At 39.9% G+C, this 26320-nt stretch overlaps 2 protein-coding genes across 5 annotated transcripts in view; one reads left to right on the top strand and one right to left on the bottom strand.

Annotated features, from left to right (window-relative positions):
- Positions 1 to 1337: 1337 nt before the first annotated feature.
- On the top strand, positions 1338 to 8991 carry zdhhc12a (zDHHC palmitoyltransferase 12a). Its single transcript, XM_085426422.1, has 5 exons — positions 1338 to 1682; positions 2699 to 2832; positions 3322 to 3411; positions 5063 to 5229; positions 7056 to 8991. The coding sequence occupies exons 1-5, from the start codon at positions 1586 to 1588 to the stop codon at positions 7369 to 7371; spliced, it is 804 nt and encodes a 267-aa protein (XP_085282548.1). The 5' UTR covers positions 1338 to 1585; the 3' UTR covers positions 7372 to 8991.
- Positions 8992 to 9173: 182 nt separating this feature from the next.
- LOC146658026 (serine/threonine-protein kinase N2-like) overlaps positions 9174 to 26320 on the bottom strand; it is a 29052-nt gene continuing 11905 nt past the window's right edge. For 3 of the 4 annotated variants that reach the window (XM_085426414.1, XM_085426418.1, XM_085426415.1), the window contains exons 6-20: positions 25595 to 25701; positions 20665 to 20808; positions 19025 to 19100; positions 18742 to 18934; positions 18385 to 18520; positions 18062 to 18105; positions 17875 to 17932; positions 17679 to 17770; positions 17135 to 17311; positions 16923 to 16985; positions 16763 to 16839; positions 16455 to 16597; positions 16218 to 16325; positions 14851 to 14931; positions 13665 to 14274 (exon numbers count right to left, since the gene is read on the bottom strand). In XM_085426414.1, coding sequence (XP_085282540.1) covers positions 14071 to 14274; positions 14851 to 14931; positions 16218 to 16325; positions 16455 to 16597; positions 16763 to 16839; positions 16923 to 16985; positions 17135 to 17311; positions 17679 to 17770; positions 17875 to 17932; positions 18062 to 18105; positions 18385 to 18520; positions 18742 to 18934; positions 19025 to 19100; positions 20665 to 20808; positions 25595 to 25701 — 1703 coding nt within the window. In that variant the 3' untranslated portion in view covers positions 13665 to 14070. Of the gene's footprint in view, positions 10434 to 13664; positions 14275 to 14850; positions 14932 to 16217; positions 16326 to 16454; positions 16598 to 16762; positions 16840 to 16922; positions 16986 to 17134; positions 17312 to 17678; positions 17771 to 17874; positions 17933 to 18061; positions 18106 to 18384; positions 18521 to 18741; positions 18935 to 19024; positions 19101 to 20664; positions 20809 to 25594; positions 25702 to 26320 lie in introns of those variants that run through there. The other variant, XM_085426417.1, reaches the window with a different exon arrangement.

Raw genomic sequence — 26320 nt, 5'->3', positions numbered from 1 at the left:
AACTATTGCTCAAGGGCACCTAAAAAAATAGAAGAAAGTCTGGCTCCTTGGAAGTAAAACAAGAAGAAATGAAAAGACTTTCACACTGAACAGAGTAATACACACACCTGCATGGACTACACTCATTTGAATGTTTATACCAGTATTTGTTATCTTGTAAGTGTTCTGGTCTGTATCAGGTTTTGTCCTGTTCTCTGTCCTATCATATGTTTCAAAAACAAAAAGAAAGAAAAAAAGAAAAGAAGGATTGGCACCCTGTGCACACTGGAACAAAATTAAAAGACTGTATTTTATTTTCTTATCTTGCATGTGACAAATTATTATTGTTTGCAAACAAAAACACTTGGAAGCTGCAAATCTTAAGTTAAAATCTTGAAAAGAGACATTGTGTCATAGTGAATACTTTCGGTTTTGATTACTTAACACAGGACATTTTTCTTTAACCTTGTGGCATTTTTATTTTTAAGTAAAGCACCTACTTATATCCACCACTGGGGAAAAAAACCCCACCAAACCAACCCCCCCCCCCCCCCCCCCCCCCCGATAATTATATTATTAATATTAATATAAATTTGTTGACTTGATAATTTAATGGCGCTCTCAGCAAGATGATTTGTGGCTTACACAACATTTTGATTATATGTCAGATTGTTTTATAACAACATCTTCAATAAGTGCTATATAATAAAAAAAAAATACCTCAAATTTATAAAAATGATGTTGATTTAACCTCCCACTAAGTCTTACATATTTGTAAGTAAGTGTGTGGCACATTAACCCTCTAACAGTAACGTTTCTTGACACTTCCTGTGCAGTTTCCGATAATCAGCTGCTTCCCAGAAGCTTCAGACAGTTTCTAGAAGCTTCTCGGTGGCAGCCAAAGATAAAGAGCAGGCTAAACTCTCTGCGCTCACTTAATTACAGAAATGGATTAGCCATTACCCGCAAAACTACCTGTGAGTTAATGAAACAGATGCTCGTGTCAACCTTTTTTACACACACAAAAAGGGAGAAAAAAGTGACGTCACTGTTTTCTAAGAATTTTTATTGATGGGGAAAAAACGATTTTTAAACTCGAAATTAATCTTTTTAACCCTTCTTTGGCCCTGGGACCATTTTTGGTCCCTTTAGTTTTTCAGTTACAAGCCATTTGCACTGTGTTGAATGGAATATAGCCAAATTCTCTAAAAAAAAGTTTGGCATAATTTCATTTCAAAATTCAAGTCTGACTTCCTTAAAATAAACGGTGCTTTAATGTAACATTAGCCGACGTATTTTACTATTGCGAAAACCTTTTGCGCATGGTCAGTTCGAACGGTTTGACCTATACAGGCCGCCGTAGGGAAACAAGGAAGTAGACTGAATGAACAACATAAAAACAGAAGTCGGTTGTTTTATTTTTGATTGAATGCGTATTTACGCCTGTAATCGACTCCAGATTATTTTCTACATTTCTACATTTGCTTTGTAGTATATTTAAAAGTTTCTCGGTCTTTATTTAATATATATGTGTTTATTTCGGTAATGCTAACCTTCTTAGCTGGCTCGTTAGCAGCGGTGACAGGTGACAGGTGCTTTTATTAATATGGTGCAGAACGTGTTTCGGAGCGGGTTTCTGGTCCGGGTCGCTCACACACTGCTCACCTGGATCATAACCGTCATTCTGTTCCTGCACAACACTAGTAAGTCACTCAGACTGCAACCAGCTAGCTTTTAGCCGTTAGCAACAGGATGGAGCTGAATGGTAGTTGGGCTCCAATTACAAGGATTTTTATTTTACTTGAGCATTTTCGAGTATCTTTATTATTTATATTACCTACATTTATTAAGGGAAATTATGTAGTTGTTACCACCTGACATGTATCTGTCAGTTGCTGTTACAAGTTACTCCACAAATTATAATATTTTTATTTAAAAACACAAGAAATGAGCCTAAATAAAAATAGATACATAAACCTCCAATAAATATATATTTTTTGGGGTTAAAAATGGTCATATCATAATTAAATATTTTTAAATTAAATATTTCAATGCAACGCCTTTCCAGACTGAATAATTTGTCATATATATTCAAATAATAAAATTTTAAATAAAAATAAAAAAATAAAATCCAATATCTGATGTACAGTGGCCTTAATATACTCATATGAACCCATATAATAATATGGGTTTTTTTTAAGTTGTATACAAGTAGAGTTATAATGAAGAAAGAAGTAATTTCCCATTTGTTTTAACAACTTGTGACTTTACAGTCTCAACGAATATGAAGATTTTTTTGTTTGTTTTGTTTTTTTGTCTCTTGTACATTTTCAATATCAAGATTAAAATAAAGTATATTATCCCTGAGGGGTAGTGTGCTTTGTAGTCAGCAGCATAGATAACACATACACCCTGAAACCCCAACAAATCACATAATTAAAAATTAATAGTGGTAGGAACAAGTGAGAATTTAAATCTGTTTGTTCTGCAACAAGTCAAAGAATACCTCCGCTCTGAAGGCAACAGCTGATACTATGAAAACAGTGGATGTATGCTATGACCCAAAGTCCTTTCCGCTGTTAGGGTTGCCCTCTCTCTACACAGGAGGGCAAGATTATTTAGCTGCCACATTTCTACATAAATCTTGGAGAATATCTTACTTTTTGTTAGCTCTTACGTGTGTGTGTGCGTGTGTGTGTGTGTGTGTGTGTGTGTGTAGGCTTGCGGAGATGTGAGGAGCAGGGAGAGCTGCTGCTGCCGGCTCTCTTCTTCTTGCTGGTCGTTCTGTCAGTGCTGTTGTACTTTGCCGTTTCCCTGATGGACCCCGGCTTTGTGCTCAATGACACTGTCAAGGTGAGTTTAATTAAAAAGACTTGGATTACAAATTCAAAGTAGATCCTAATTTGAGGGCTGGCTGTGGCTCAGCAGGCAGGCAGGCAGAAGGTTCAATCCCTGGCTGCTCCAGTCTGCATGCCAAAGTATCCTTGGACAAGATACTGGACCCTGAGTTTCTCCTGATGCGTTTATCAGAGTCAGTGAGAACATTAGATAGAATGGATGAATGAGACATGTTGTGTAAAGCTATTTGAATGCTCAAATAGAGTTGAAAAGCACTATATAAGAAGCAGTTAATTGACCTTCTTTAAGGATTAAAACACTTTGTGAAAGGTTGGTTTCATAATGTTTTGTAATAGTGGTGACCACTAACTGCCTTTTCTCTGCTGCATTTGCTTATCAGCAAATGGACTAAAACCTGTACTAACCTGTGATTAATGCTGAAAGGTTGCAGTGTTTCTGTGTGCGTGTGAACACTTGTGACTGACGTCTGTTTGTGTTACACAGGGCGCTCAGAGTCCGAATGAAGAAATGGAGGCGATGATCCCTCAGTCATCGACCCCTCGTTTGAGGCGCTGTGGATACTGCCTGCTGCAGGTAACCAGCTGCTGCCAGCTGCTGCCAGCTGCCAAATTCCAGTGCTCACCAAGTTTGACGTGACCGCATTTCCAACTCATCAAATTCTGTGTGTTGGGTTTAAATGGTGTCTTTCTGCATCATATGTCAGGAGAAGCAGCTGATATTAAAATGGTGCCAAAGACACAAACATCCTCCTCCTGAAAGAAACTTGGCTTTCAAAATATTGTGAATTTGAGGCTACATCCACACGTACACGAGGATTTCTTAAAAACTGGAATTTTCCTCTTTTGTTTATAAGACCCCGTCAACAGCAACACTGTTTTGCATCACAAGTCACAAGAAAAAACTCAAAAACAAAACGAGGCCATGAACTGTCAAAAGTGCCACAGCAACAGGTGGTAACATAACTCTAACCATACAGGAATGTTGACCAATCAGAAGCCTAGGTGTATCACTAACAAACAATAAGACAACACACAGTCTCATCTCACAAAAAAGGTGACACTGCAAAACAAAGTCTTAATTTTTCCTGAGACAAAAAGCTAATGAAAAGCTCAGTTTTCAGCAGCCTAATACCACCACTTACATGACCTGTGTGTGTGGACAGGACCTCAGGCTGACTGTTGGTTGGACTGCGTGAAAGTATTTGATGGGACGATGGAAGCTACATGGTAGCTGAGCTTACTGGAAAGCAAAAAGTAAATAAAAAGAAGTATCTGTTGGAATAGAGGCCATTTCTGTGGCTTTGGCTCTGCTTTTAACACGCCTTTGTGCACCAGAAATCTGCCCAAGTATGAAACACGCCGAGGTCTTAAAATGTGAAATCGAATGGGTAATGTCACCGCAGCTTTGTCCAGCTTTTATTTGTTGGCACGCCTGTTAATCAAAGCGTCCACACCTCTGAGTTTAAGTTATATAAAAAAAACAAATAAAAAACATTATCTAAAAAGGTTAAAACTGTTTTTTTCACCAGGCTATAAACATGTTCTGCTTTGAAGTTCAGACTTTGCACCTGCCAGTCAAGAAGAGCCACAGACTCACCTTTGTCATTGTTTAAAGATTTATGATGTCCAGTCATTTTCTTTGGTTAACAACCAAACTGTGTTTTTTAAATTTGCTACATTAAGTCTCATTTTATTTTTTCTTCTATAATTAAATAAGCCCTGCAAACTGGCTCACAGACACTGTCAGAGTTTGCAAAGACTCAGTTGTAGGCCAGCATTAACCAAATTCCCCCTGTGCATTGGTTCATTCAAGTATGGAAGCTTGTTTCCATCATGAAAGAGAAAAAGAAAGTTTTGCCAGACAAAGCTCAGTCAAAACCTTTTGTACTGTATTTTTTCAGTGGCAGAAAAATGTTCTCTGTGTTGATCTCAGCCACACCCATGTATCTTACCCCTATTTCCTTATCAGGGACTTTTACAGCCCAACAAATGTTCTTACGGCCCTGAGGCGTTGTCTGCGAGTCTGTTTGCAGCACTGATTTAATTGCAGAAAGAGCTGCAGATTGATTTTCTTTTAATCAACTAATCAGTGCAGCTGTAGAAGGATTTAACTTTCTCTTTTGGTTGCATTACCCAAAAGAAACCATCTAAAAAATGTGGAGAGCGATCAACCTTTCCTAGTAACAGCACCTTTATTTTATTTTCTCTCCATGTGTGTCAAGCAGCAGCCAATGAGAGCGAAGCACTGCCACATGTGTAAACGCTGCGTCCATCGCTTCGACCACCACTGCCCGTGGATTGAGAACTGCGTGGGAGAGAGGAACCACCGCTGGTTCATCATCTACCTGCTGGTGCAGCTGCTCACCCTGCTGTCGGGCCTTCACGTCGCTCTGTACGTCTGCTAAATGCCTCCGCCCGTCTCCAGCCTCTAAGATAAATGTCCTTATCTGCTGGGAATATTTGTGGCCTCAATTTGCCTTCCAGCAGTGACTCAGTGAAAACTTATCTTGTACTGAGTGTACTCTGCTCTGCCGCTTTATCTTTAGAAAGAATTGGGTAACTTGTGACTTTTGGAGAATTGTGACTTTTGGAGAACATCACTGAACTGAGTGGTTAAATTGTGTAAGGATGATCTGTGACAGGTTGCTTAAGCACACTTATAAAGTTCAAGTCGTCTTCATTTTAAGGTTTCCAGTTAAAGGCACCGCTGTGGAGCAGAGGTTTATGTGCACACACAGAGGCAGAAGTAAGCTCTGTGGTAATTAAACTTTACTGGGTAATAATCAGAGATTATCAGCTGAGTAAAGCATAAAAGAAAACACTTGGGGTAATGTGGGCAAACCTTTCAACAATATTTCATGACATTTATTGAAACCAGTGTTGCCCTGGACACAGAAGAATGAATTTAAAAAAAACATGTCAGTTTACACTTTGCAAGCTTCTGAGTACAGGCAGCCAAACAGCTGGCAGCCAAACAGCTGGCAGCCAAACAGCTGGCAGCGTGGTTGTTAAACACCCATTTTTATACATCTAAATAAAATCTGAAATGTGCCTTTAGTCAGGAGAATTGGTGACAACAAAGATGATGTAGCATGTTCTGTTTCAGATTTTGTTAATTCATTCACTCTCAAAAATACATAACCGATATTTCGTGTTGCCCTGTGAAAAATGTAATATTTTAAATTACTCTATCAAGGTAATGTAATGTACTACATCCCGCTTAGTTTTATAGCAGATGTTTAAACATTGAGACATGCATGTATTCCCTCTGGCCTACAGCGATGTCCCCATCAACCAAAAAAGAAACCATTAGTGTTTTTGTCCTGTCAGGCAGCAGGCTTCTCATCAAAGATAAATCATAGACTGTATATAAGCGCTGGACATAACCACTGTGACGTGACCAACGCTGTCATTTTTAAAGAGTCATTGTTTTTTTTTTGTGTTACCACTGCGTTGCTGTTTTGCTGTGTGCCGGTCTCTGTGGCAACACTAAAAATTGAAGTTCGTCCAATATAGTAATGAGTAAATGGGATTTTTATTGAACTCACCAGTTAATCCAGGTGTGCTGTAGCAGCTAGTTCTCCATTGGGCCTCTGAACTGAACAGTTTGAGCGTTTTTATGCTTTTGATGCCTTTTTCGAGCATTTTTAATGGATTTGACTAAAAGTTTGTGCTTCAGTTTTGGTGGTTGCGCTTCTAGTATTTTGTTATTAACAGATGCATATGTGGCTGTGCTCTGCAACCGTCAAGAAGCTGATAACTTCTTCAACCTTGATTTCAGTTTCAAAATATGGCATCCAGAAGCAGTGGGTGACCTCACTATGGTTGCAGACTATCCATAGAAGGCAAGCAGTTTGTTTAAACTGAAGCAAGCCTCAAGTGGACTTTAGAGGAACTGCAGTTTTTTGCATTTCATCATTGTCTTCTGCTTTGTTTGTATATAAGATTAAAAAAAGAAGCATGCATTCTATACCTACTAGTCAGTATTCAGGGTGAGAACAGGCTTATGATGTTCAGTTGTTTGCTTATCAGCAAATTCTGTGAACAACCAAACTGATGATGATTTTAATCTTGCTAAATTATGTTTAGTTTTCTTATAAACAACTTTTTATGGGACAAACCAGTGAATTAATCCAGATTTTTTTTCTTATGATGAACTTCTGTTATAGCCAAACAGATCTAAGTTTATTCCTGTTGTGTAATTTCCTTGTGTTTCAGGTCAGGCATTTCTCCTGCTCTTACGTGGGAGCAGTGGTTCAGGGTGAATGGCTTTCTGCTGGCAGCGTTGTGCATAGTCGGGATTTTCTCCGTGGTTGTGGTGGTGCTGCTAGGCTCCCACTTGTACCTGATTTCTATCAATTGCACCACCTGGGAGTTCATGTCCCGCCACAGGATCTCATACCTGAAGACCTGCAAGGACGAGGAGAATCCGTTCGACCGTGGCGTCCTCTGCAACCTGTGGGATTTCTTCTGCATCTGCAGGACGGTGATGTGGGAGAAGGTTTACCACAGAAACGCGTTGAATCCAGTCTGACCCCACAGAGGCTGGAGTCAACTAATCTCTGACTGGTTTTGTATTTTCACAAAGATGAAGACAGGAGAATGAGAAAGTGTTTGTCTTTAATTGTTTTATCCAGATACAAAAATCAAAAGGAAACTTTTTGGACTGAAACAGCAGACCGTCTCAGGAGGATTGTAATCACTCTGGTGCTCCCAGCAGTTCCTGTTCTTGGCTGGAAACTCGGACTTGTTTTCATGTAACAAATTAATCCAAACCTCAGAGGTATCTGTGCGCAGTGTTGCCTTAACACAATCCCTTTACCCGTATTTACAGTTAACATTGAAACACACGTTCAGTGTTGGTGTTTCACCGTGTGATGCGCAACAGCTGATGTCACGGGTTTGCATGTGGGGGTGTTTTTGACGTGTGTCACTGGCTCCGTTTGATTATTCCAGCTACACTTTGAGAAGGTCAGCGGACGTAAATAAATAAAAGAACCTGATAGTCCGCACATCTCTTAATATGGAAAGGATAACTGGAGTTGGACCTTGTTTCAGTCTCAGCACCTTGTTAGTGCTGCCTGTGATTTTATGAACCAAAAGATGCACTTAGTGTTAACGGCACATTAAAGGGCTCATTTTTATTCTTGGATTCTAGACTAGCCTTCCATGATTCAAGGCTCAAAATAATCTTTGGTACAGCCTCTCAGTTCGTTCTCTGTCTGAAACAAGCTGCTTTAACTCCTCCCTCTTTAAACCAACTGTCTTCTGTTTGGCTGTTATCTGCAAACAGAAGGTTTGAACACCCAGTGGGCGGGGCTTCTAAGCTAAAAGAGCATAGGCTGTGTATAGAAGTTGGATTTAGTTGATGTGATGTGACCACTGGTTTGCAAAGGCTCGTCTTAAACACTTTCCCCCATAAACAGGACATCTGAACACTTAATGAAGAGTTATTCTTTGTCTAGCTATCGTCTTTGCTTGTTGAAACCAGACACCAGTCACAAAGCAAACCACGCTGCATCATCATCATATATTAGGGATATACAAAGAACAGAAGAACAGTTTGAATCTGAGCATTAAGAGCAGTCTGAAATCTCAGCTTTTGGCTCTCAGTTATGTTTGACTCTTCAGTCAGAAAGAGGAAGAGAAGGAAAAGCAGATCCATGTTAAGTGTTTTCTGAATGTCAAACTGAGCTCTCTTGCCTTGAAGTTAGGTGGTGTTTAAAATATCAGTGTACAAGTGGCACATAAGTTGTTTGGGTTTTTTTTAAAAAGTTGAATAAAAGACAAAAATAAGCACTAAATGTGATTGAAACACTCAGGTTTGGTCACTGCTCTCTGTAAAGCACAGTTGTCAAATATAAGGCCCGGGGGCCAGAATTGGCTCAGCAAAGACTCCAATCTGGTCCATGTGTGAAATTTGTAACGCTGACAGAAGGGAGAAGTTTGACATCCCTGCTGTGAAGGTTTCTGTTGTTAAGTGATGAGAGTGGTGACCCCACATTATTTACACTAAATGCCTTTAAACCTGCTGATGTTTGGTACCTGCCTGTAAACTGATGTCAGTAAGTTCATTTTTTACCAAGTTTTAACTGTAATGTTCTGTTTGTATTTATTGACAACAAAGAGTACATTAAAACACAGATGATATGCATATCGTTATAGAGTACATCTGTACACACTGACATTCCCAGTCAGGATTCACGTACATACATAGAGTACATAAATACATACAGTACTGACACAGAAGTAACATGTAATATTCAGCAGCATAAACTTAAAGTGCTACAACAGTTAAACCACCTGACTGCCCTGCTATGGTTTCTTAAATTAGCTGACAGCAAGTGCAGCGTTCAGTGTCCTGCTCAGAGGTGGCCTTCAGAGCTGTTAAAGAGCAACATAACACCCTGAATACATCCCTTTATATGATCAAAATGGTGTGTGCTATGGTTAAATAACTGCAAAACAATATTTGAGAGAGGGAAAGCAGGCCCTCCAGTGCCAAGTTGATGCAGTGATGCAGATTTTTCTTTATTGGGGGCTTTAACTCCAGTTAAAAAAACAAAACAAAACTTGAACAGCACTGAGATGTGAAAGGTGGAAAGCTGCCTTTTTTAGAAGTCTTTATGTCCCAGCATGTGAATTCATCCAGCCATCTTTCTTTTTCTACCCATGTCAGGGTTGCAGGGCTCGGACTTGGCGTCCACAGATACAGGATCAACAGGGAAATGCACAACTACTGACCCTGAATTTAAAACCCAGCCTATAAGGTGACAGTTCTAACTACTGCACCACAGGTGTGAATGTAAGGTAAAATAGGAACTCTTGAGTTGTTAAAAAGATGCCTAGAATCAGTGAAATAAACCCTTTTTCCTCCCAATCCTGGATAATTTTTATTCTGGTGCTGTCACCAGTAGAGTTCCACTTTGGCACATTACGGCTCACCTGGTTGAGCAGGTGAGCAAGCTGCATTTAGGTCCTGACTCAAGTCTTGAACATGACACAAAGCCCCTTCAGTGTGTCATAATAAGTATCTTTGTAATTATCTGTTTTTTTTACAATACAAATGTGATAAAGAAGCTCTGAAGGTTTGAAGTTGTAACTTTGACTTTCCTTATTGAAAAAAAAAAAAACAAATCAGGAGAAAATCCCATTCACCCTTTGGGTAAACTTCTAATTTTGTCAACGAGTTGCTCAAATTAATGGCTTGTATGCAGTTTTGAAAGCTTGCTAGAGTAATCTGCTGCTCACTTCTGAACCTAATTCGACTGGATTTTGGCCTCAGTAACTGTGACTGTGAATTCAAGTCTTTGTAATAGCCAAAAAAGACATTTCATCTTTCACTTTATTGGATGTCAGTCTTTTTAAGCCTGTAACACACTGACCAGATTTAGCCCAGAAAACAATATTCATGGATGTCTCGTGCTTAGGCCGTCAATATCTCTCTGAAACCGGATCAGTGACCTGTACAGTAAACATGACTGAATATGAAATGCTGCTGATCAAACGATGGATTTAGTGTTAAGTTACACTTTAAAGCCCCAGGCCTCATCTGAACCCCAGCTCGTCACCAGCTGCAGGCAAATTCCAGGATTTCTAGGAGCACATGAACAAAATCAGGGCTTTTTCCTCCTCTTTTTATTTTTTATTGCCTTGATATCAGTAGAGCTCACTAAATATGAGTCACTAAATTCAAAATACAGATACTTTATCACTAGTATGGCTATAATAGATTATCTATGGCTTCTTTTATACTGCTAGTGATTACAGGATTTTCTAGTGCACGAGTTCACCACAGTGCCATGCGCTTCCTACTGCTGTAACAAAGGAATGACTTCACACATGTTGGACTGAAATTAACACTTTTTTTAAAAAAGGTTTTAAACCAGAAGTCAGAGTAGCTTGTTTCATCTGTTTGGTCAAGGCAGTGGGCAAAGCCTGTCACAGTGATGCATAGAGACGGCAGCACATACTGAACCTCTGCAGGAGAAGAAAATGATAAGCAAAGGCCACAAAGCGAGCTCTATCTGTCGCCAGCGCACAGGAGGCCTGAAGAGGCTATGAAGATGACTTTATGCTCCCAGGTTTATCCATGTTATCATCTGAGTGGACATAATCAAACTGCAAGCACATTTATGATAAATATGCATCAGGAAGAACCAGGAGGTAATCCCATCTGACCCCTTCAGAATCAGATGATTGTTTAATTATGACGTCCACATTTACAGGCCCACTTCAAACTTTATAAGTACCAGAGATGAGAAATTTAACCAAATTAATTCTATACTACAAAATCTGAACTTCACTATCATGTAAATGATCATAGTTTCAATAGTAAACCTGCTCTGGTTGAATGTGTCCGTGGCATACAGGAGAGGAACAGAAACAAGTGTTGGGACAGGTAGCTGCTCAGAACAAGTAATAGCATATGAAGTCAGCTTTTTACCTACATTTACTACTAAATTTGTTACTTTTGATTATCTCCTAGCTTTGGTTTCTTTAGTGTTAAAATCAGGACTTGACAGATGGCTTTGGGATGGCTCATGATTTTCCTTTGGAATAATCTAGTGTTCTTTTTACTCATTTTAATAAAGTTTCGATGGGATCTATTTGCTGCTCAAACACATTTTCTAAAACTTTGGTTAATTTTCAGGCTGTCGATTTAATCTGAGTCTTCTTCAGTGTTTTTGTGTAAGTTACCGCAAAGCGGTCTTCCTCTTTGTAGCTTTCCTGTGTGATATCATCATGCTTGTTGTGATATCATGTCATCATACATGAGACATTTCGTCTTTCATGCATGTGGTAATTGCTTGGCACTGATGCACGATCAAGTGAGAATGAACAGTTGGGGAAGTGTGTGACAGTTATTCACTTCATTCATTTATAAATAAACATGAAGGAACCCAAATTGTTGCTGTATTAGAGGCAAATTTACAAAAACCACTTAGTGTAAAACAAAGCTACTTCACAAGGATCGCCACAGCAGGCAGCTGCACATGCCTGGTTTTATGCACAACCCTCTGACGTAGCCGCTAAAGGAGAAACCCGTGTAGTGTCGCAGAGGAAATAACAGCGACATGAGGTGAAGTCGTAATAACAACATGTGAGGGCTTAGTTGACACAAGCCAGGATATTTATAGTTCAGCATTTCTCTCAACAGTTTAAATGAAAATCTATTATTAGAGTTTAGCTACTGTAAATTCAGAACTATATTTTGAACCTCCTGTTTTTGATCTGCACATAGCATATTTATCTAGAGGTGATAAAGGTATAGACTCTTCAAGCATCCCGTGTCTGTCTCTATCAGATTTGTTTCAACCTTTCACCAGATCTCCGAAATAAACTACGAGCAGGAGGAGGTGAGAGCAGGCTGGCGGTCCGGGCAAACTTTGGCTCTCTGCAGAGATTATAAAGGGTCACTATCACTTTGTTTGCTCAGTCAGAAACACAAAAAAATGATGCTGCCTGGTTATTTATTTATCTTTGTTGTGCTGTCAGATCAATGACAGCATGAACAGTCAGCGTTTTTAGCCATGGGATCAGTTTGAACATGATGGAGCTGCAGAAACATTTAGAGTCAGCATCAAGACAGGCTGGGAAACTTTCATTGAGCTGGAATCAAGCAAGATTTATGCTCGCACTTTATTTTATGGCACACTAGTAAGACGAGAAAATAAATAATAAATATGAGTATGGACATTGGCAACCATGGATAATCATCCAAGAGTTATGACCTGTATCTGATCAGATAATTATATTACATTTACAAACTTCACAACAACATCCAGGCTGGAAGGGATTTGACATCCATCCACCCACCTACCCATCCATCCATCCATCCATCCATCCATCCATCCATCCATCCACCCACCTACCCACCCATCCATCCATCCATCCATCCACCCACCTACCCGCCCATCCATCCATCCATCCATCCATCCATCCATCCACCCACCCATCCATCCATCCATCCAGCCAGCAGACTAAACCTTTTCCTTTAGATCTTCTGGGGGGACAGCAAGGCAAGTCCTAAGCCAGCCAAGCGATTTATTCCCTCCAGCCTGTCCTGGGTCTGCTCCAGGGTCTCCTCTTACTTAGACATTCCTAAAATACCTCAACTAGGATGTGTTGAAGAAGCATCTTGGTCAGATTCCCAAACCACCTCACCTGGCTCCTTTCCATGTGGAGGAGTAATGGCTCTACTCTAAGCTGCTCCTGAATGACTAAACTCCTCGCTGTATCTCTAAGGCAGAGACATGATCCTGAGACTGACATGCTTACACCCTCCTCCCTTTGTGCATGCCTTAAAATTCAATCCAAAGAAGATTTGAACAGAATGGATGACAAATGGAAGCCTTGGCACTCACAGGGAACGATTTGAACTTACTGCCATCTCGTTAAGTCTCATCAGTGCGGCGTAAAATGAAGTGCAACCAAATCTGTAAAGTGCAGAGTCTCGAAATCGACTGATATCACTGTCTGAGCCGCTGCGCTTATTTCTCAAAATATTGAACTATTCGTTTAACCTACTCATTCGTTTTTTTGTAGTTTTTATTTACAATCTCTAAGCTGTCAAAAGGTATCAATCACAGGCCACTGGCAATCACAAGTCTGAAGTCAGACCTTAAAAAGGGATTGAAATTAAATGGTAAAAGGAATGCAATCCTCACAGCTGTAGTTATAATCTGCAAATGTTTCATTTTTATTTTTATTCCTATTTATTCTATTTATCCCCTTCGTATATTTTATTTATATTGTCTCTGTATTTATATATATATATATATATATATATATATATATATATATATATATATATATATATATATATATATATATCTATAATATTCTGTAACTTCTGTCGGTGCTGTGCTTTTTTGGAAATCGAATTTCCCAGAGGAACCCACCCGAGGGATTAATAAAGTTCTATCTAATCTAATCTAATCTAATCTTCTGTACTCAATAAAGGACTCATAACTGATCAATTTTAATGATTGACTGATTAACCAATCAACTAACACAACAGCAGACCAAAATATAAAAATATAAAAGTCCTGTCATTGTTCTTGTAAACCCCTACTAATGCATTTTAATGCTTTTTATCTAAAAATATATAAATAAAGTAGCTTGCCATAGGAGGGTTGTGGTTATGATAAACGTGGGTTACCTGCCAGTGTGGACACTAACCTGGACATTCTGGTTGTAATTTACCCCTGCGGTCACGTCAGTTTAATTTTCACCCATGCAAGGCGCAAAAGTCAAAGTCCGCGAACACTTCCTGGTGCTCGGCGGAGAGGCTGAAGGGCTTGGAGGGAGGCGACAGGGTTGGCTGGAGTTGAGTGAACTCGCTGTCGAAGTTGCTGACATCAGTGGGCTCCTTGATCGACGGCAGGAAGGGCGGCGTTACTTTCTTCGCTAGCAGGGCTTCCCAGTCGATGGTCTGCAAAAGAGCCACAAAGTTAAAAAAAAAACAGGTTATCCCTGTGAGACTATGCTACCTCCTCAGTTTCAGGCAGTTTTTTCTAATCCTGGCAGTGTATGATGTCATCAAGAAAATAGTTCAAACTTTGTGTTGTCGAGGGTGAGGCAGTAAGAAAAAAATGCTAAAAACAGCTAAAACAACTACTTTGTGAATGGAGTGGCTGCAACAAGGCCCAGTTTGAGATAAATAAGGATTATTTTGAACTGTGAATCATGCAAAGCTACTGTAGCAGAATCAGAGAATAAAAACATGGAGCAGAAAACAACAATAATAGGTTAGCTTTAGTACTTTGACTCATCAATCAATAATTTAGGAGATAGAGGTGCTTATAGAGCTTTGATGTGTCTGCACAGGTTAAGTCACCGTCTAATCAGTACTAATCAGTGCTTCATCACTCATCAGGCTGAATTAGGAGTAGTAGACACTGATTATAACGACTACTCAGCTTGTTTACATATTGTTTAGATGTTTACGTGTCGGAGAGTAGTTCAGTGGAAAGAAAGTAAAGACAAACAGTTGATATGGATCCGATACCTCAAAGAATTTCTCTCCTTTGACCTCGTTTGCGTCCCTCTCTCCAGCTCCGAGCCTTTTTAGTGGATTCCTCTTCAGCAGCTGTGAACAAACACGGATGTTTTCAGGTTTCTGGTTGAAATACATTACTCGCCGTATTTTATACTCAAATTTAAATCAGTAATTACAGGTTCTAGGATTAGGTTCTAAAAAGTGTGTGGTGCATTATGACGTTTTCACCAGAATCTTTCTGAAATATTATTCAGAAGTAAATATGAGTTATGCAAAAAAATAGTTCGATCACCTCATTGCAAAAAGGATCTACATATGAACCTCCTGGAGTAGGGATGGGTACCGGTATCCGGTGCCATAATCTGACATAAACAGTAGTAACCAGACCGAAAAGCAGCGCACATTTCGGTGCTTTCTTTCTGTGCTTTTTTTTCCTGAGCTGTCATACACTTTGGATTCTAGCCAATCATTTTACCTTTCCAAGGATAGTAGGCGGGCCCAGGTACGTATGTTCTTTTAGAGCAGAGCTACAGATTAAAAATGCCCAAGGCGAAGCGATCAAAAGTCTGGCTGTACTTCACAGCAAAAGAGGCAAACTCAGCAGCCTGCAACAAGTGCTTTAAGGTGATACTGTGCAAAAGAGGTAACACCTCGAATCTGATGAAACACCTGGCGACGCATAGCGTTTTTTTAAAAGCCGAGAAATGCGCCGTATTTGATAGCTTACTGCGAGACCTCACACCGTGCACATCTACTGCGGGTGTGGTAAATCTCCATTAGTGAGTTAGCGCGGATAGCCCCGTGCGTGGGGCTGGACAGTGCTTATCATTTTGCAGATAAAAAGAGACTGCTAAAAATAAAAACATGAGAGGTTTTTGGACAAAGTTTGTGTTCTCCATTCTTTAAGCACCAGTTCGAGCACCATTTAAGCACCAGCACCGTTTCAAAAGTACCGATTTGGCACCGGTATCGGATAAAACCTAAACGATACCCATCCCTACTCCTGGATGAAGTGAGTTTTCTCTGTGAACTCTAGCTGCCTTTTACAGTCATAAGAGATGTTTTTTACGGGTGATTCTAAACATGCTGTAGGTGCTGATGTGATAATGTGTGTTTATTAGCCTAGATGGGAAAATGGCTATAAAAATAGATGCTGGGGTTTTTGTGGCTCATAGCGCCCTATTTGCACAGCTGGTTGGTTGACATTTAGATAAAGCAATGAGTCTCTATTGCCTTATGGAAGAGTTATCTATGCATATTGTACTTAACATTTCATAAATGGCCAAAATGAATTAAAATCCTGTCACAACTTGATGTGTGACTTATAAAAATAATCGAGAAATGCAGGACGCAAGAGGTCAAATGAAGGCAAATACCTTCTGGATGATGGCGACAGCATTGGGAGGAATGCAGGTTGGATACTGCACGTCGTCATTAACGATGCTGTCAAACACCACCTCCTCATCTTCACCAGGGAACGGAGACTAGCAGGAGGGCGGAAAGATGCTGAGTTAGGCTTAACTGAGATGAACTGTGGAACTTTGCATTGATCACTATGATATTAAAAGCTTTCAGCAAAAGCTGAACTGAATATGAGGTTATATATGAATAACCTCTCCAACAAGCATTTCGTAGATGAGGACGCCCATCCCCCACCAATCCACTGCTCGCGTATAGTTGTCGTCTGTCAGGACTTCAGGAGCAAGAAACTCAGGAGTCCCACAGAAAGTTGAGGTCCGATCGCCGTGTCCCATCCCTGCCGATACATCACACACTTCAGTCCTCTCAGATGGAAGTATGGAGAGTTTAAATCATAAAACTGATTCTGTTTGGGTAGTAGTATAAAAGGTAAGAATGTGGCTACTGCTACTTGTGCTGAGCCAGAAATTAGAGTACAGACAGGTGTGCTGAATGGATTCACCTTCTTTACAAAGTCCGAAGTCTGTGATTTTCACAAATCCATCTGCATCCATTAACAGGTTGTCCAGCTTCAGATCTCTGTGTAAAACACAGAGTACACAAACTGAAGGGTGCCAAATGTTTTCTTGTAACGTGAGATCACTTTGGCACTTATCACCTACCGATAGATGATTTTATTCAGATGCAGGAACTCTAAACCAAGCAGGACACATGCTGAGTAAAACCTGTACATGATAGCAACAACAGATCAGAGATGTTGGATAACAACACCTTAAAAAATACATTGATTTGATTTGTTTTCTTTGTCAGGGAAAGAAAACAAATCAATATTTGGAAATCCCTCAGGCAGTATGTTTACTCTTTTTATGCACACCTGGTCTGAGCCTCGTTAAACACATCATTGTGGATGTGGATCATGAGGTCACCGCCGGGTAAATACTCCATGACGAAGCAGACGTGGTCGCTGGTCTGGAAGCAGCCGTGGAGGTTGACGAGGAACGGGTGCCTGGACGCGTTGATCATCTCAAAGATCCTCTTCTCGCTCATAAGACTGCAGAAAAAAATACATCACTCAGCTATTATCCTCAGAGCTGCAAAGAGTGAGTTTTTCTTGTCAAGCTCAGTAATAACGTCCATGGCTGCAGTTCCACTAATGACCACTTGGGGCTGGCTCCAAAAGGAAGTCAATTCCCCTTGACTCCAGTGTTTAAATGTCCAACTTTACAGCATTAAAAAGCACGATTAGAAACTAGATACAAAAACAGTTTGGGCCTTTATCTATAGGCCATAACAGACACTGAGTGAAGGCAAAACTCAAACGCATCCCATTGATCTATAATCTGAGCTTTCTTATTGATAATCACGTAACGTGCACCTGCATGCAGATTTAAAGCATTCTTGTCTTTCCTTCCACTCACCTGTCCACTTCATCACGAGTCACAATGTCTCTTTTCTTCAAAGCTTTGACAGCATACAATTTTCCGGTCTTCTTAAACTCTGCCAGCAGGACCTGGAAAACATTCACAGCAAATCTAACCCTGATCAGCTGAGGACAAACAAGAGAAGACGTTTGGCTCAGTCACAGTGTTTTACAGAAAAGCTTCAAACTGTTACCTTCCCAAAGTGTCCTCTGCCAAGAACTGAGATATACTTAAAATCTTCCACCTGCATCCTTTTGGGAAAAAAAGAACAAAAATAGAAAACAAGGATGGTGCTTAATTCCTAATTTTTAGAAGAGGACGTGGAGTGAAGTGTGTGAAGACGTGTGTGTGTGTGTGTGTGTGTGTGTGTGTGTGTGTACTTTAGAGCAGATACAGGCTGATCTTCGCTTTCTTCTACGGAGGACTGCAAATAAAAATTCAATGGCAAATTAGAGCTCAATAAGAACATGTTTAGATCTTCTAAAAGCTGCTGTTTAAACCTGTGATATCAGCAGAAAAATTTATGTTTTTGGCCGTTATCACATCACAAAGCTGCCAGTGTGGCTTTAGATCCTTACTCTTAGTGCTTATAATCTGTTACTGGATACGGTTTCACTCTTCTAAAGCTAATTTGTCTCTCGCTACATATATAAATGTGTAAACTCTGAATGCACTGGCATGTCAACTATTGCTAATGACTTACCAGTTTTTCTTGCAGTGTGGGCACAGATGATGTTCGGTGCACTGCACTGATGATGCCAGCTGTGTTTTCTTCCTGGTCGAGGATGTTGGGAGAGGGCTGATCCTCAGTGATGCTCAGTCTGATTACTGGAGCTTCGCTGCAGCCCCACAGAGACAAGTGTTGAAAAATGTAGTGAGATAGTAGACAGTCAAAAAATACTAAGAGAGGCCAGGACCTGGAGGCAAACTACTGACATTATCATTGGAAAAGTTTTATCTCCTCACAGTACTATATACATAAAAATAAAAAAAATCAAGCTAAAATACACAATAAGAACTATCTATCACAATGTGAGATGAACTTATGATTAGTTCATACCTTGGCAGTGAAGTGGTAGTTTGAGGCTCCTTTTCAGTTGCATGGGGGGCATTGTTGGCCACCAGGTCAGGGGTCGCAGAGAAAGATGAGCTGAATGTGGTGAAGGAGCTGTAGCGAGGGAGGATGCTCATCATCAGATGACCCCAAGTGGCAAAGTTCATGTTCATCTGGGCTGCTCTGAGAAAGTTCTTCCCTGACAAAGAAAACAAATCAAATCATCATTTCACTGCAGAAACACAAATTCAGTCTGAATAAATCTGTTTGGGGGCTTTTGTGTTTGTACCTCTCTCTTTAGTGAAGATGCACCGCTGACGTCTCAGCTTTGGCTGCCGTTCGAGCACAGTGTCAATAAATCGAAGCTGTAAAATACAAATCAAACAGATTTCTTTTAACTTTTGAGAAATTAACTGCATTTCTATCCAACTGGGATGAAGAAGCATGGCTAATATTGCACCTTATTGGCTGTGATAGTTGGCACTATCTGATTAATGTGTGGATTAATTTGAGACAGAAAAAAGGCAAAGTGTCACAGTGAAAGGCTCAAAGCTGTGAGTGTGGTGCCAAAGCTCACCCAATGTTAGATTTCTGTTCCTCGATAAGACTCTACTTTGTTGAATCAGAACATAATGTGGAGCATATTAGATTTCCTACAACCACACTGAAATCTGTCAACATGCAGCTCTTTATGGGACTCTGAAGTGTGTTGGATTAATGTGAGAATGTTAAAATGAAATAATATTGACTTTAAACAGCTCACTGAACACTTTTAAAGCACGTTTGCATCTGATTTTCCCTCCTCTCAGGGCTGGATGACTAACAAAAGACTGAGCAGATTAAGTTTGCCACTTACCACTTGCCACCACATCTAAAAACCTCCTTTTATAACCCTTCCAGAACAAGAGAAAAGGTTTGGAGATGCACAGTATTCTTTCAGTCTGGTTTCAGAGAGTTACACTCCACTAAAGAGCTCTCATTAAAGTCTCCAATGACCTTTTGATGGCTGCAGATAAGAATGACTGTTCCAAGTCTTTGCTTTCATCAGCCTTTGAAACCGCTGATCATCAGCTTTTGATCCACAGGTCAAACAGCATGGCAGTGATTTTGGTTTACCTCACTGGTTTACTGATTTTTGGGTTCGGTGGGTGAGTTTTGGTCTGATTTTGCTTCTTTATCATTCAGTTTTCTTGGTTAAGTTCTCTTTTATATTCACTGTATATCCTCATTAGGTCATATTATCAGCAGTTTTGAAATAGTTTCTTATCATTTTTATGCCAAGATCATTCGACTGTACTTCTCTTTGAAACCTCACGAACTGGATATCCAGCTCAATCGACTGTCTTAATGCAATCAGGGTGCAAGGCTAGGTGACAAATAATTGCCCCTGAGAACATCAGTGCTCAAGCAGCTAGTGGGGTCCCTGTCATTCACAGTAAACTCTAACATGTGGAACCGTGGGATCATTTTTGATCAGTCCTTGATGTTTGATGCTCACAAAAAGTCTCTGACCCACTCTTGTTTTTTCCAGTTAGTAAATCTTGTTAAACTTTAGTCTGAAAAAGTGATTTGGAGATGCTTGTTCATGCCTTCATCTCCTCTCACTTGGATTATTGTAATCCACTGTTTTTTCATCTGTTAATCGCCTCCAGTCTTTTTGCATTGACTTCCTGTCAGGTTTAGTGTTTAGTTTAAAATCTTAAAATCTCCTGCCTTTCTGGATGTGACCTGTAGGAACTTGGTTTGATGCTGAGGCTAACTTTAGTGGATGACTTATCAGGCTTAATGTCGGCATTTACTACAACTTTTTCTGGTGTATATCTAGTATAATATGATTAAGCCGATTGCTCTCTTTATGCTGTATGTGTGCATCTATGTTTTGTTGTTCTTTGCCACTGCACCGTACACAAGGCAGGTGGTTGTATGTACCTTAGTGTAGAGGAGGCCCTGTGGCTCTAAAGTTATCCCCTGGTTGATGATTGGGTTTTCCATCATCTCCTCCAGTCGCAGGAACTTGACTGCACACATCGCCCTCTGGTCCCGCCAGAAGACACCGACCTCCAGCTCCCGGGACTGCCAGCAGAGCGAGGACCAGCAGAGAAAACACAGACTGAAGGTTTGAGCGGGAAGTGAGCACCACCATGACTGAAATGGTAGTAGCAACATGTTGTGATTCATTTCTGTTGCAATTGAGAATCTTTAGAAGAGGTTCAATCATGTTTGTGATCACTGACTCATTGTTGTGAGGCTGTTTTTATCAGATTAAAGGAAGCCTGTGAGTATTTGCTGGAGTCTTTAAAGTTTCACTGTGGATTGGTGAGAGGAGTAAAGTTACTTATTATATTTCAGTTTAACTGAGTGTTTCTAATTAATAGAGCCAAAGGTTGTTTGCAGCTGTTAGTGAATAAATCGTTGATGTTTTTAAAAATCAAAATGTCACACAATATCTTCAGCAAAGTTAATTGTTCTTTGCTAATTTCAGGATGTTCTTCTTTTTCTTACTGTACTGCAAATTGGAAACCAAGTTCTTGAAACAAACAAGCATCTACAGTACTAAGCATGTCTTTAGCTCAGGCTGTGATGAACTAATACCTGTAGGTAGAGGGCGACCCCTGCTGCTCTCAGACTGAACTGCAACAACAATTTAGTCTATGGCGCAAGAATGTTCACTGCTGGAGTAATGGGTAGGAGGGTTCGGTTCATCATGATGCACAACAGCACCCACGATACACTAGAATTTAATGGCTTCCTGCCAGTGAAACATGGAGTAGGGCTCAGCAGATGAGGAAAAAACTCATTTTACTAGTCACTTTAACTTCATGGAAAAAGTGGCAAAAACAAGGAAAGACGTGAAGGAACATAACAAAGGCTGTAATAAAAAAAAGAAAGAAAGAATGAAATAGCTTATAGAGTGAAAAGATGAGTGAAAAAAGTGGAAAAACTCCATTATAACCCTAAAGACTGCAATTATAGCTCTTAATCTTTATTTATATCATGATTTTTATACATTAAAAATGTTGTCACAGCAAAGTAATGTTCAGAATTTATCTGTGGTTATTACCTGCAGTTGTAGGTTCAGATTATCATGTGAAATGGAAAACACATTAATGATGGCTCAGTGTATCCTCTGCTATAATAAATGAAGCACTGAAGCACCTTTCCTGCATATTTAAGAAGCTACAAGCAGCTCTTATTATGGCTGCAGATACGTCAGGGTCGCTTTACTCACTGCCCACAAAACTGTATTCATCTACAAGATTTTAATACAAGACCTTCATCAGGCAATCAGCTACTTTATTTTAAAGGTCATATCTATACATGTGTAGATTGTAGATTTTAACTGTAATTGTTAAGCATTTATTGAATAACTATTATATTAGATATAATTTTCATGGTGCTGGACTTGTTGTGATGGTTTTTGGAATTTTATTAATTATTTTCAGACCCCTTTGTTCTCGTTCTTCATGGTTATTTGGTGATATTTTAATCTCTTAAGCTGGGATTCGTGGCTTATATGGTTGAGGCAAAATGAGGCGCTCGCTGAGAGTAAAATCTCAGAGCAGCACAGAAGTGTAAAGAAGCATCCAAGGGTGGAGTGAAACAATAATTCAATACGGTAACTCGACTCCATCACTGGCTCTGCGTTATTTAAGGTTGCAACCACATCAGATTTTCTCTTTCTTCCTCATGGCAAAAGAATTGCACTCAAAATAAGAGGATGTGCAGAGCATCTGTATCCATAACTGCAGAAAAGATCGCACTGACTGAGTTGTCAATGTGTGCTAAGGCTGAAAGTGCCAATCAAAAGCTCACCAGGAACACATCAGTCCCACACTGACATGCAAAACCATCAGCCGACGTCTTATAAGCATTCAGATGGTTATGTTTATAGTAAAGCATCCAGCCAAAGTATTGTAAGACTTCATTCACACTCAACGAATTTAAACTACAACAATGCATAAAAGCTTAATCTATTTGTTTTAACTGGACTTTTTGACTGACCTGCTCTCTGAGATGTATTTTCACCATTTAGCTGCATCTATTTTTTTATTCCCCCTCTCTCATCTCCACTTTTCATTTGACCATCCATTACGCTGGAAGTCGCCTAATGTGCTGTGCAGAGAAGCACTTACCTACTGCAGCCGTGCCGGGTGAAAAACAGAGAGGGCTGGGCTGGGCGAGGGCACACAGTGTAAGGTGAATCTGACAAGATCCTTCTACTCCTGACTTTGTCTATTTTGTCCCAGTTCTTCTGAACTAAACTCAAAATAGTCAAGAAGTGTGCTTCAATTAATTGTGTTCTTTCCAAAGGAACTCGTTAAGACCTTGGGGCTGTGTTTTGGTTTTATGTTGTTTCTCCCAGTTCATATGTCCCTGAGAGGAGCCTCTTCATACTGTCATGGTCTTTGGCTTTGTGTTGTTTTGGGGTTTTGAATTCTTAATTAACATATTTGGGTTTCTGTTTTGGGGTTTATAGACTGGACTTTAGATTTCTGTGTTTGTTGTTTATTATCTTTATTCAGTCTTTGGTTCCAGTTTTATACTTTAAGGTTTTCATGGTAATAGCTTTCTGTTTTGTGTGTTTTGGCTCCTCTTTAACTTTCATGTTCTTACAGTGACTTTGGGTGTTTCTGGTTTCTTTTATTGTTATTCGTTTCTTCTTAGTCTTCTTGTTTCCACCCTCTTCTCTTTAGTCCAGCTTTCTTTATCATTGTCCTTCTGTTCCCCCCGAATTAGTCCATTCATGTTTAGTCTTTCTTTGTTTCAGAAATGGTTGGTTGTTCCTTTCCTGTTTTATTTTGATAGATGTCTGTCTGTCTCATTGTCCTCACCTGTGTCTGATCCTAATCAGCACTCTGTGTATCTGTGTATCTTCCCTCTTTTGATGTGCCTGCCCTTTGCTGACCTCTTTGCTTTTGTGGATTTTGTTCTCATTTGGACTTCATTTCATTGGCCATCAAAGCATGCTATTTGTTGGGGCTTTCTGACTTCTGCCTCCTACATGTGGGTTCTTATTCCTGCTCATTGCGATACATGTGTGTAGTCTGATTACTCTCTGACCTGCACAGCGCCCTTGTACAGTCTATATGGTTGGGTGCTTGCTATATTGTTCTTGTCAGCACATGAAGTGTTACTACAGCATGTACTAAGCTGCTGATGCTGTTTTTATCTGCATCAATGTCACACAGACAAAGGTCATAACAAGAAGAACAGATTGTAATGGATCTTGTTTCCTTGAAGTGTGCTGCACAGCAACTGAACAGTATTCAAACAGCGCCTCATTTCTGTAATTAGAAACAGGATGATTGGGAGGGAAGTAAATGGGCAGGAAGGCCAGTTTGAACGTGGGCGGTGTGGATTAGAGCGAACATGAAAAATGACTCACAAATGCTGAAAGCTGGCTCGCCGTCGCAGCGGTTTAAATCATGGGGAAAACGAGAGGAAAATATGTGCTACTCTGTTTTTCTGCAGTTTAACTTCCCACTATAACTGATATGATCAAAAAGTTTAGTAAAAGCTGCCAAACATGAGCGTGCCCTGACATGATGTTCCAGAAACTCGGAGCTAATTAATGCTGCGACTGGTAGCCCTGAGATTTTTGATTGCAGAAATGCTGATCAGAGTTAGTTCAATCAACTCTGAGTATCGTCACCCTGAGTTAAGGCCATGAGTAATGAAAGAAAGCCCTCATTAGTGGAGCTCGGGTAACTTAATTCACCACGGCAGCAAATATTTAAAGGGTAGGGCCTTTTATTTTTTCTGCGTCGTCCAGTCATTATTTACCCAAATTTTCATTAACAGATGAAGCCGAGGGGTGTACTACGGAGTGAGACTGGTGGGTTAGGGAGCAACGATGAGTTTAAAGTCAGTTTTACAAGGGTGGCCGCGGTAAGTTATGCTTCTTTCAGTTTAAAATTGGAAGCGTCTCCTCTTAACTCATTCTTGTATTTACAGCATGTTTGAGCGATGATTGATCTAAGAGCGATCCCTTTTTGCAGAAGACAAGTCATGTGAAACATGAAATGCCCCCTTTTAGCCTGAAGCAGAATCCTGGTTTGACACAGACCATTCATAACCCATGTTCAACTGGGGTTTTTCGTTTTGTCGAGCCAGCTAACACAAAGAAAGCCTGGTTTTACAGAATTCACTTCTTAATATATACCACTGGAATTTGAGCAGATTTTACATTTCATTTGTAAATCAAATTATTCAGCTGTAGCCTGACAGTAAAGACGTGTAGATCACACAGATTACATGGTAACTGAGTCAGAGTTTACGTTAATTCTCTTTCTGGAACAGAAAACCTAGAGTTTCCCTGATCTCAGGATTAATAAACTCTTTTCACTAAACCTGCTTCTGGAACAAAGCCCAGGTTTCTGACAGTCCCCTGGTGCTTAAACTCCAGTTGCTTTAATTCATGCCAACCTGTTGTTTCCGTTTCCTTGGTTCAAAATCTGATTCTGATTGAATTTTTTTGTTTTACTGGTGCAGGCTTCTTTTAAACCATCCTCACTGCTTTCGTCTCCACAGCTTGAGGTAAATATGTTTGATTGTGTGACGTGGCAGACTGCAGATGGTGAGAAACATGATTCTGATTCACTAACATGAGCTCTGTGGTCAGAACAAAAATGACTAGTGAACATGTTTCATGAATCTGATGGTAATTTTGAATGTGCACTTTGTGTTTAGTGTATTAACATTTCACTGAATGAGACCCATTATGACAAAAGAGATGAGCAACAGTCTGATAAATTGACATAATTTATGCTAGGAAATAAAAATGGACTATTACTTTGTTGTTTTCCCACTCCTCAGTTAACGTGGTTAACTAAGTATCTGATGGTGTGTAGGGACTCACCCGCTCTAGCTGGATGTAGAACGTCTGGTCCCAGCTCAGCCTGCTGACGGATGCCCAGCGCGTCCGGCCGACCACTCTGCCGTCCAGCCTGAGCACACCACTGATCTCTGCGGTGAGACAAACATTTACGTTTTACTGGCTGTGTCCTGAACAGGCTTGATTTTTACAGCAGTGAAGATTTACATGAATGTTCATTTTATTTACTAGGTGCTTTTAATTTGTAAATCCAACATAATTCTAATAATTCTGACAACTTTGTCTAACTAATCAGGGGCTTTTATACTGAAAATATGACACTAAATCATCCTGATAAATTTTGTATTACTAACTGAAGTCTTAAATTTTGAAAATCCAACATTCAACCTGAGAGCTTTCTATAAAAGGTTTTTATTTTCAGAAACTGGGGTTAGTCTGCTGGACCCACCAAAGCAGTAGAATATGGATGAATGAGTAATAAACAATAAATTAATGCGTACCCCTGCACGCAACTTTTTCTAGATATTATTTTTTGTACCTTTACATTGAAGGTTCAAGGCTGGTTTTGAGCAGCTGCAACGCATAAAGGTGCTTTGTACCTTAATGAATAAGAAACACCTGTCAATGGTCCAGCAGCACTACCTTAGAGGGTACCTCCCAGTAATTATCCACCGTACTCTTAATGGTACAAAAGTACTTTTCTGAGAGTATCATGTGAATCTGACTGGAGCCAGACGGTTCGCCTTCCAA

This window comes from Rhamphochromis longiceps, linkage group LG12, assembly GCF_057381845.1.
Source record: "Rhamphochromis longiceps isolate RC_006_pf linkage group LG12, R_longiceps_female_GT1.1, whole genome shotgun sequence".
Classification (NCBI taxonomy): domain Eukaryota; kingdom Metazoa; phylum Chordata; class Actinopteri; order Cichliformes; family Cichlidae; genus Rhamphochromis; species Rhamphochromis longiceps.
This window is presented reverse-complemented; position numbering and strand designations above follow the sequence as displayed.